Genomic DNA, 9,527 nt, shown 5'->3' with positions numbered 1-9,527 from the left:
CTGGAAGTCGAGAAATTTTATCAGCGGACCGACAGCTACCGAATTTGGGGTTGCGCGAAAAACGAATTGAAATAATTTATTGTAAACATGAACCAGGAACCACGGAGCGCTTATCCTGGAAGTCGAGAAATTTTATTAGCGGACCGACAGCTACTGAATTTCGGCTTGCGCGAAAAACGAATTGAAATAATTTATTGTAAACATGAACCAGGAACCACGGAGCGCTTATCCTGGAAGTCGAGAAATTTTATTAGCGGACCGACAGCTACTGAATTTCGGCTTGCGCGAAAAACGAATTGAAATAATTTATTGTAAACATGAACCAGGAACCACGGAGCGCTTATCCTGGAAGTCGAGAAATTTTATTAGCGGACCGACAGCTACTGAATTTCGGCTTGCGCGAAAAACGAATTGAAATAATTCATTGTAAACATGAACCAGGAACCACGGAGCGCTTATCCTGGAAGTCGAGAAATTTTATTAGCGGACTGACAGCTACCGAATTTGGGGTTGCGCGAAAAACGAATTGAAATAATTTATTGTAAACATGAACCAGGAACCACGGAGCGCTTATCCTGGAAGTCGAGTTTCACCGCGTAGCGGACCCGAAGCGCGAGATCCGGGAGGTTGAGAACCCGGGACTCGAAATACGTAGCGAACCTGAAGCGCGGGATCCGGGAGGTTGAGAACCCGGTACTCGAAATTTGCGGAGCGCGCCTCTCATCCGTCCGCTCTACTGCGCGGTTGTTTCCAGACTGAGGAATTCGGCTAGCTGATTTTGAATTGGTGACGTCACTTTCTGAACGTCCGACATCCAAACTATGGTTTCGAACTTTGATACTATGTATGATGATGTATGATGTACGATGTATGATGTATGATGTATGAGGTATGATGTATGAGGTATGATGATATGTTATGATGTATAATGATTTTAGCTTTCACATTTCATACAAGAAATACGCACTTTATCTCTCCTGCCGATTCCAGACTCAAGCGGCCAGGCCCTTCGATGGTCAGCCGTTGACTGAAGATATATTCTTCAGTGAACGGGTCGGCTAATAACGCTGCCGTTCTGCGACAGTTGGATGATGAAAAATTTCGCTCGTATCTTTCAAATGTGTGTTAAAATACACTCGAAGTGTTAAGAAGCGTCGTTCTTTCTCTCCCTATCACCTTTCTAGGTCTTTAAACCACTACGCAGCGTTAAATACCGTCTCATATACGAAGCATCCATTTCATCTCGTTCAAAATTAGCGCATCCGTGATGTATTACAGTTACTCTGAATTTTTTTCCATCCGAATACTTTTCGAAAAACAATTCAGCTCCTCTACCCAACGCAGATACTTCACTTGCGACCAGCTAAAACAACGTTTCGATTCTATGCCCATGAAAATTCAAGATCGAGAGAGCAAATGAAAAGTTGTTGGAATAATTATGAATACTAATGTTATGGAATACATCGAGCGCGCGTCGAATAGAATCCCATTTCGAAATGAATAATTCTTCTCTTTTCATATCATAGCTAATCTGCTAATATAGCTAAATAGGATGGTTGGAGGTGTTCGGAAATGTTAGGAGGTGGTCGGCGCTGGCAGAAGGTGATAGGGGGTGGTCGAAAGTGGCCATTGATGGTCGGAGGTGGCAGGGGGAGGTAGGAGGTGTTCGAAAATGGTAGGACATTTCAAAAGTTAAAGTCGACGATGATCCGGTGCATCAATTTTATCGTATATTTGATAAATTATTCCTAAATACATTGAAACATATGTATTTGTAATGAAATATCATGCAATGGGCTGTGTAAACTATAAACTATAATTTCTATCGAATAGCTGCTTTTATGTCAACAGGGCTTTGAGACTCAGTTAAGTTGGATCTCGATTTTTGCCATCGTATGTAGGACATTGGGTTACAAGAACAAATGCAAATTACGAAGAACTCCGTATTAGAGATATGGATATTTTAGTTCAAGCATACCTATACACAGAAATCCGTATGTGAATATACTAAAACCTCTGTGTTTATTGTAAAAATCTAGTTTTAAATATGTGTACATATGTATATACACATGCATAAGTATACATATACATATATACACATACATGTACATAAATAATTGCCAAGAAATTAGAAACACTCACAACTTGTCGCAAATAGAGTAAAACGTAAGGTTAATGATATACAAATTACACAAGCGCAACGTAAAACGTGGCAAGGGTAATCCTAGTGCAGTGATTGTATAAACTGAAGAAGTATACATTTACATATACATGATATAAATTAATAGTCCAGAAAAGAGTATTTAGAGAGCTTATCTAATTCCGATCTTGTCACAATAGATCATTAACATAATCAATATACGGTTAAAGCTGTATTAGCTACATTCACTATTAGAGATAATATTATTTCTCCATTTTTACAGTTATTTAATTTCTTGTACAACAATTTTTCAAATTTCACCGCAAAATGCCCAACGAGTTCTCGTTGTGCAAACACGAGTCAAATTACCTTACAGATGGCATTACATTGATTTTTGCCTTCTCCCGTCGAGTTATAAATACAGAGAAATCTCAATGAGAGCTCATTTCTATAAGATTTATTGTAGTGTTATATTCGTAGCTGTACCTGTTATTCTATATTATATACTGTCCTAAATTTTAAACACACGGCACAACAATGGCTGAAAGCACAATGGCAAGAAGAGAGGAGCAATTTGCATCTTAATCAATCTTTTCTTCTTTATACGTAGCACAGCGATGTCACGTCGGAGGATATGTACTAGTGGATCACTAGGTGGGGCACAGAACTGAAAAATAATTATGTTAAAAATCTTCAACATTTCTTACAGAAAGTAGGTACGTTGCCAGACCTTATATATCAACAATGAATATTCGTAGGGGCTATGTTCATAAATACTTACAAAAGTAAGCTAATATTTTACCCGCAATTGCTTATTACTGATAACTTGATATGATAATATCCCCTTCCCACCCCTCCCCTCCCCTCACACGACCCACCCCGCCCTACCTACTTCTGCTCCTACTCCTACTCCTACTCCTACTACGACGACTACTCCTATTCCTACTCCGACTACTCCTACTCCTAATCCCACTCCAACTCCTACTATTCCTACTTCTACTCATATTCCTACTCCGAGTCCTATTCCTACCACTACTCTTACTTCTACTCCTATTTCTACATCTTCCCCTGATCCTACTCCTGATGCTGATTCTACTTCATCAAATATTGTAAAAATGTTAAACTCACCGAGCACGAATCCTTGTCCTCCACCTCGTCCAGCTCGACCACCTCCAACCACCGCCAACCACCCCCGACGACCACTGCTAACCACCTCGGGTTATAACTGGAATAGTAATAAATATTTTCAGTACAAGAACACATCAAAAGTATTATGTAAGGATTAATATAATTAAATAATCTCTTAATACGTAATAAATTTCATGAGCTACTAAATATGTGCTTGTACAAAAAATGAATTGAAATAATTTGTTGTAAACATGACAAGTTTGAAATATTTTAGATGAAATATAATTACAATTGCCATCAAATATTATAAAAATGTTTTACTCACCGAGCACAAATCCTCGTCTTCCTCGTCCACCTTGTTCTCCTCGTCTTCCTCGTCCTCCTCCTCGTCTACCTCCGACCACCTCCAACGACGACCGACGACCACCGATAACCACCTTCGGTTGTACCTTCAATAGTAATAAATATTTTCAGTATATGAACACATCAAAAATATTGTGTAAGGATTAATGTAATTAATGAACTAATCAATTGTATAATAAATTTTATTAGCGCATTCAAAGCTACTGAATATGTGCTTCGGGAAAAATAAATTGAAATAATTCATTGTGTACATGACAAGTTTGAAATATTTTAGATGAAATATAATTACAATTGCCATCAGATATTATAAAAATGTTTTACTCACCGAGCACAAATCCTCGTCCTCCTCCCCCACCTTGTTCTCCACGTCTTCCTCGTCCTTCTTCTTGTCCACCTCAGATCACCTCCAACACCCACCGATAACGACCTCGGGTTATACATGGAATAGTAATAAATATTTTCAGTATTATAACACATCAAAAATATTGTGTAACGAATAATATCATTTTTTTATGGACAGATTTTACCAAGAAGATTATGAGAAAATTAGAAAAAATTATAGAAATTTTACTAGCACGATGATAGCTACTGAATTACGACTTGGGCGAAATATGAATTGAAATAATTTATTGTAAACATAACAAGTTCAAAAATTTTGGATAGAATAAAATCACAATTGCCATTGAATAGTAGAAAAATGTTATACTCACCGTGCAGAAATCCTCGTTCTCTTCGTCCACCTTGTTCTCCTCGTCTTCCTTGTCCTCCGAGAGTCGAGTTTCATCAGGTAGCGGACCTGGAGCGCTGGAACCATGGAGCGCTTTTCCTGAAATTCAAGCTTCACCAGGTAGCGGACCTGGAGCGTAGAAACTACGGAGCACTTGTCCCTGAAGTCGAGTTGCACCAGGTAGTGGACCTTAGACGCAGAAACTACGGAGCGCTTGTTCTGGAAGTCGAGTTTCACCAGGTAGCGGACCTGGAGCGCAGAAAGTACGCAGCGCTTGGTCAAAAGTCGCCAGGTTAAGGACCTGGACAGCCAGAACTACGGAAAATCAGTCCTGCAGATCAAAAGTCACCAGGTCAAGGACCTGGACAGCCAGAACTATGAAGCGTTTGTTCTGGAAGTCGATTTTCACCAGGTAGCGAACCTGGAGCGCAGAAACCACGGAGCGCTTGTTCTGGAAGTTGAGTTTCACCAGGTAGCGGACCTGGAGCGCAGAAACTACGGGGCGCTTGTCCTGGAAGTCGAGTTGCACCAGGAAACGGACCCGGAGCGCAGGATCCAGGAGGTAGAGAACCCGGTACTCGAAATTTGCGGAGCGCGATTCTCATACGTCCGCTCTACTGCGTGGTTGTTTCCAGACTGAAGAATTCGGCCAATTGATTTTCGTCTATATAGATCAAGAGAGAAAAAATTTTGGGTGACGTCACTTTCTGAACATCCGAACATCCAAAATTTGGTTTCGAACTTTAATACTATGTATGATGTACTCGTATGATGACTTTAGTCTTTATATTTCAGACAAGAAATACGCACTTTATCATTCCTGCCGATTCCAGACTCAAGCGGCTAGGCACTTCGACGGTCAGCCTTTGACTAAAGATATACTTTTCAGTTAAGAAGTCAGCTAATACCGCTACTGTTCTGTGACAGTTGGATGATTAATATTTTTACTCGTACCTTCCAAATGTGTGTTAAAATACCTTCGAAGTTTCAAGAAGCTTAGTTCTTTCTCTACCTACCAAAAAAAAAGAAAAAAAATGGCCGACAATCGCCCCTTTAGATCTTCAAATCAGGACACTGCGTTAAATACTGTCTCGTATACGGAGCATCAATTTCATCTCGATCAAAATTAGCGCATCCGTGATGTATTACAGTTACTCTCAATTTTTTTCCATATGAACACTTTTCAAAAACAATTCTGCTTCTCTACCCAACGCAGGTACTTCACTTGTGACTAGCTAAAACAGCGTTTCGATTCTTTTACTACGAAAATTCAAGATCGAGATAGCAAATGAAACGTTGTTGGAATAATTATGGATATTAATGTTATGGAATACATTGAGACCGTGTCGAATAGAATCCTATTTCGAAATGAACAATTCGTCTATTTTCGTATTATAGATGTATTATTGTAGATAATCTAGTTTGTCTCCTGGAAAATTCTAAAATTTATACTATGCATCATGTATTAATTGTAAATGGATCATATATATTAATATCGTACATGGACTGCATATACATATATATTTTTTGATCTCTGCATCATTATTACATCTGATCTATTACACTGCCCTGCAAAAAAACACTTTTGATTCTCCTTAATATTATTGTATATAATTATAATAAATTTGATGCTCTTGTATCGAAATATAGTAATAAAAAATATTTACGACGTATACTTTTTACGTAATGTTTTTTGCAATAAAATGCTATATTTGCTCACAAATTATAATAAAACACTTATGATAGCAACGATATTTATGAAGAAAAGTTGTAAAGTTGAAAAGTTTAAACATTAGAATCGTCAGAAAATATACTACTAGTATAATTCTATAAGTTATTATGTAGTTTTCTTTCTTTTCACGAAGTTACAACCAGAACTGCGCAATCACATACATTGGCTCTACATACATTTCAGAGGTGTGAAAACAGCGTTAAGACGATATCTTTCTTTCTATTTCTATTATAGTTTTGTATGCACTTACATACAGACACTATTTAAATAGGTAAAGCAGTGTAAATGCAAAAACAAAACACAACGAATTCTGCATTTTGTACAATAAAAAAAATCATATAACGTAATTTATGCGTCACAGCTAAAAATGGAAAACATATATAGATTCGGCAAATTAAAACCTTTATACCTGTAATATTTCATTTGAAGGAGGATTTTGTTGCAGACCTGTGTTATTATTCATGATCTATGCATACATTCACTTCTCGGGTACCCATACTTTAATTAAATCACTGTTTTGCTACGAATTTTGGAAGAAATTTGCTCTCGTTATTAATTTCTTGTGTGGCCTCAGATATCGATTTCAGAATGGAAGGTCGTTGGCTCTAGAAATGAGAAAACAGTAAGGCTAGCTTTGGATGTTTCCCGTCCATTTTCCGATGATTCTAGACCGATCGTCGTAATTTTGCGAGAGAAATCGATTGCGCATAGTTGGTCGCTGCGAACAGTGGGTCAAAAGTTGCGGTATAAAAACGAGAAATTTTCTCCGTATCCTTTCAGCTGTTGCTCCTACGATATTCTGGATGCCTTTATTGGTTTCCTTGGGGTCTAATTAGTCTAGAAAGCGTCATCCGAATCGATTATTAGACAAAAAGTTTTCAGCTCCGAAATCGTAGAAAAAGGAGGGCCAACTCTTTTCGGATTTTTTTGTTCCAAACTTTGCAGATTTTGAGTAGCGATAGAATTGATTGCTTGTACGTAGAACTTGGATTGCCAATTATTTATTTCCATTTATAAAATGTATTCAGTTCTTCTAAATTTGTATAATTCCTAGTACGTGAAACTCGAAGTAGATGTGATAATAAGAAAAATATTTATTTCATAACTTTAAAATTATCTTAAATAGTTCAAACGCTAATAATCAATATTAGCCAATAGATATATATTAATTATATTACTTTAACTCTACATCTGACAATATCAAGTAATACATTTTGAACTATTTATGCTGTGGTATTTCTCACAACCGTACGAAGGTGGTTTTTTTATTCAATTGAGTAAAATCTTTTCCAATGAATTGAGGTACAGTTTGATGAATGCTGAATTTGATGCTATTATTCAGGTTTTTAATTTTTACAAGAGTAATTGAATCCAAACTTTGAATCACAGGTATTATTAAAATAACTAAATACTTAGAATGAAGCATTGTACACAGCTAAAATAAGTTCAATTAAAAAGTAAATACTCAAGTGTGGCATTTTCTTATACCACCTCAATCCTTATTAATAAAATAATTATATTCCTAAAACAAGGTGTAACAAGATACAACAAGGACTAAATTGACTAATGTAAATTACAATTCCATTGTGTATCGAAACGAATTTGAATATATGAATGTGCATTTATTATTCCATCTCTATTGTCTCTTCTTAGCTGCTTTCACTGCTTTCGATTTTTGTTTCTCTTCTCCAGCAAAGAAAGTCGTTATCATTTCTGACATTTCAGGCATATCATATTTAGTCAAGCTATTCAATTGCTCCATTTCCTGAAATGAACGAGTACCGGCAATCTTAACTCAACAGTTATAACTACTGCAATAATATACTGGATGCGTCGGTCAATGATTCCGATACACTTAACGAGAACTTATCATTACAATAGAGTTTCATTTAATCAATAGCAATATATTTGTTTTTTCGACAATTGAAATGAATTGAAAATAGCATATTGTCGTAAAGCCTTTCATGTACGCATCAGACATAAATGACATGTTAGTTACATTTTTTCAAAATCTGCTGAACCTTTCCCCAATTTGGTTAATACAAGCACTAATCGTTGAATCATATTGTTAAGAAAGTCGAAATTCATTGGCCGATTCACTTGTTGCATAAGTTATTGTAATTAAATATCAAGTACTTTTCTCACTAACCTTTCGTGTTTCTGGATCATTCATTATTTTTGGCAGTACCATTATCAATAAAAGAGGCAGTATCATCATGAGGACCTGAAAACCAACGTTGCTTGAATGATGAAAAGATATTATATAAAGTTCCAACACACCAGGAAATGTGGTGAAATGGTTTGGCAAACAAAATAAAAATTGCCCAGTTATCTTGATATACAATAATCAAATAAAATTGTTGCATTTTTATATATACATCTACAATTATCACAGCATGTAAAGGGAGTTTACGTACCATTGGATTAAACAAAAAATCTGTTACTCTCCACTGTTCTCTAAGTTGGAAATATCGGAACGGAGCAAATGGTCTCATTTTCAAAGGATATGGAACTTGAATAACTTGTGAAGTTTGAATTAAATTCACTTTCCGAGCTCTGAACTTTCCCTTGGAATTGATTTCAACTCGTACAGGCTCATAAGCATAGTTCGGGTTTACAACTTCGATGATGTAGGAACCCGATGGGACATTCGAAATTGTGAATGAACCATCCTCCCTATAAAACAACAGAAAGAAAAGCGGTCCTAAATAACTCAGAGAAACATGAGTTGAGTTAGAAGGTATTGTATTGTATAATTACCTAAGATATCCAAGATGTTCCCCCCCGTTTGCCATGACGTGAGTCATGAGTTGCCATCCGGTAAGGATTGCATTTTCAGGAGGGAAAACTTTCCCTTCGATTACGTATCTGTCAGTCGAAACTTCTTCATCATTTTCACCAATTACACTGCTAATTTGACAAATTATCAAAAGCAGAGATACTAATCTTGTTAAGAACGCCATTTTGATCAACATAACCTATTTCTCGCAGTCAGCTGGGTGAGGATGGTGAGGATCATGAGTGTCAAGCACAGCCCCCTGACACACGCTGCTAAAAGTGGTTCGCAAAACGTCCCTCCATTCTGCCGCCAATTTCCACCACTAGTGACGCTAGTAGTTACCTGACGACAGCCCCCTGACACTCACCACTGCTCGTATACTGAAAAATTGTACGCTTCTTGTCCCCGTTTTTTAGTTCCTCTACGTGGCGCTAGTAATAGACTTCTGACACGCTCGGTGCCCTCGCTGACCGCGCGAAACCAGCCCCCTGACACATGGTGCCCTGACACACGCTGCTAAAAGTAATTCGCAAAATGTCCCACAATTCTGCCGCCAATCTCCACCACTAGTGGCGCTAGTAGTTGTCTGACAAGCTCGCGCGCGGACAGCGAGGGCAGCGAGCGTGTCAGAAGTCTACTAGCGCCACGTAGAGGAACT

The 9,527-nt window shown here is 37.5% G+C and overlaps 2 protein-coding genes across 4 annotated transcripts; both read right to left on the bottom strand.

Annotated features, from left to right (window-relative positions):
* Positions 1-1,708: 1,708 nt before the first annotated feature.
* On the bottom strand, positions 1,709-4,994 carry LOC124216098 (uncharacterized). 2 transcript variants are annotated; one of them, XM_069135153.1, is made up of 6 exons: positions 4,840-4,994; positions 4,342-4,673; positions 3,957-4,058; positions 3,594-3,717; positions 3,269-3,365; positions 1,709-2,807 (listed from the first exon to the last, which is right to left on the bottom strand). In XM_069135153.1, the coding sequence occupies exons 2-5, from the start codon at positions 4,443-4,445 to the stop codon at positions 3,360-3,362; spliced, it is 336 nt and encodes a 111-aa protein (XP_068991254.1). In that variant the 5' UTR covers positions 4,446-4,673; positions 4,840-4,994; the 3' UTR covers positions 1,709-2,807; positions 3,269-3,359. The 2 variants fall into 2 exon arrangements, with proteins under 2 accessions (XP_068991254.1, XP_068991253.1); XM_069135152.1 differs by having other exon boundaries at positions 4,342-4,994.
* Positions 4,995-7,164: 2,170 nt separating this feature from the next.
* Positions 7,165-9,233, bottom strand: EMC7 (endoplasmic reticulum membrane protein complex subunit 7). 2 transcript variants are annotated; one of them, XM_046624182.2, is made up of 4 exons: positions 8,851-9,233; positions 8,508-8,766; positions 8,240-8,314; positions 7,165-7,879 (listed from the first exon to the last, which is right to left on the bottom strand). In XM_046624182.2, exons 1-4 carry the CDS (start codon positions 9,063-9,065, stop codon positions 7,727-7,729), a joined length of 702 nt encoding a protein of 233 aa, XP_046480138.1. In that variant the 5' UTR covers positions 9,066-9,233; the 3' UTR covers positions 7,165-7,726. The 2 variants fall into 2 exon arrangements, with proteins under 2 accessions (XP_046480138.1, XP_046480139.1); XM_046624183.2 differs by having other exon boundaries at positions 7,165-7,855; positions 8,851-9,218.
* Between the last annotated feature and the right edge of the window lie 294 nt (positions 9,234-9,527).

This window comes from Neodiprion pinetum, chromosome 4, assembly GCF_021155775.2.
Source record: "Neodiprion pinetum isolate iyNeoPine1 chromosome 4, iyNeoPine1.2, whole genome shotgun sequence".
Lineage (NCBI taxonomy): Eukaryota > Metazoa > Arthropoda > Insecta > Hymenoptera > Diprionidae > Neodiprion > Neodiprion pinetum.
The sequence above is the reverse complement of the archived record's forward strand: the minus strand, read 5'-3'. Positions and strand labels throughout refer to the sequence as shown.

What these genes read in the sequence shown, in the direction of transcription:
- LOC124216098 (XM_069135152.1), bottom strand. Translation starts at nt 4,445, where the DNA reads ATGGTTCCAGCGCTCCAGGTCCGCTACCTGATGAAACTCGACTCTCGG. An exon ending in AGAACGAGGATTTCTGCACG is followed by an intron (nt 4,059 to 4,341) that starts GTGAGTATAACA and finishes GTATAACCCGAG; the next exon opens with GTCGTTATCGGTGGGTGTTG. An exon ending in AGGACGAGGATTTGTGCTCG is followed by an intron (nt 3,718 to 3,956) that starts GTGAGTAAAACA and finishes TTACTATTGAAG; the next exon opens with GTACAACCGAAGGTGGTTAT.
- EMC7 (XM_046624182.2), bottom strand. Translation starts at nt 9,065, where the DNA reads ATGTTGATCAAAATGGCGTTCTTAACAAGATTAGTATCTCTGCTTTTG. An exon ending in GAACATCTTGGATATCTTAG is followed by an intron (nt 8,767 to 8,850) that starts GTAATTATACAA and finishes GTTGTTTTATAG; the next exon opens with GGAGGATGGTTCATTCACAA. An exon ending in ATTTTTTGTTTAATCCAATG is followed by an intron (nt 8,315 to 8,507) that starts GTACGTAAACTC and finishes GTTGGTTTTCAG; the next exon opens with GTCCTCATGATGATACTGCC.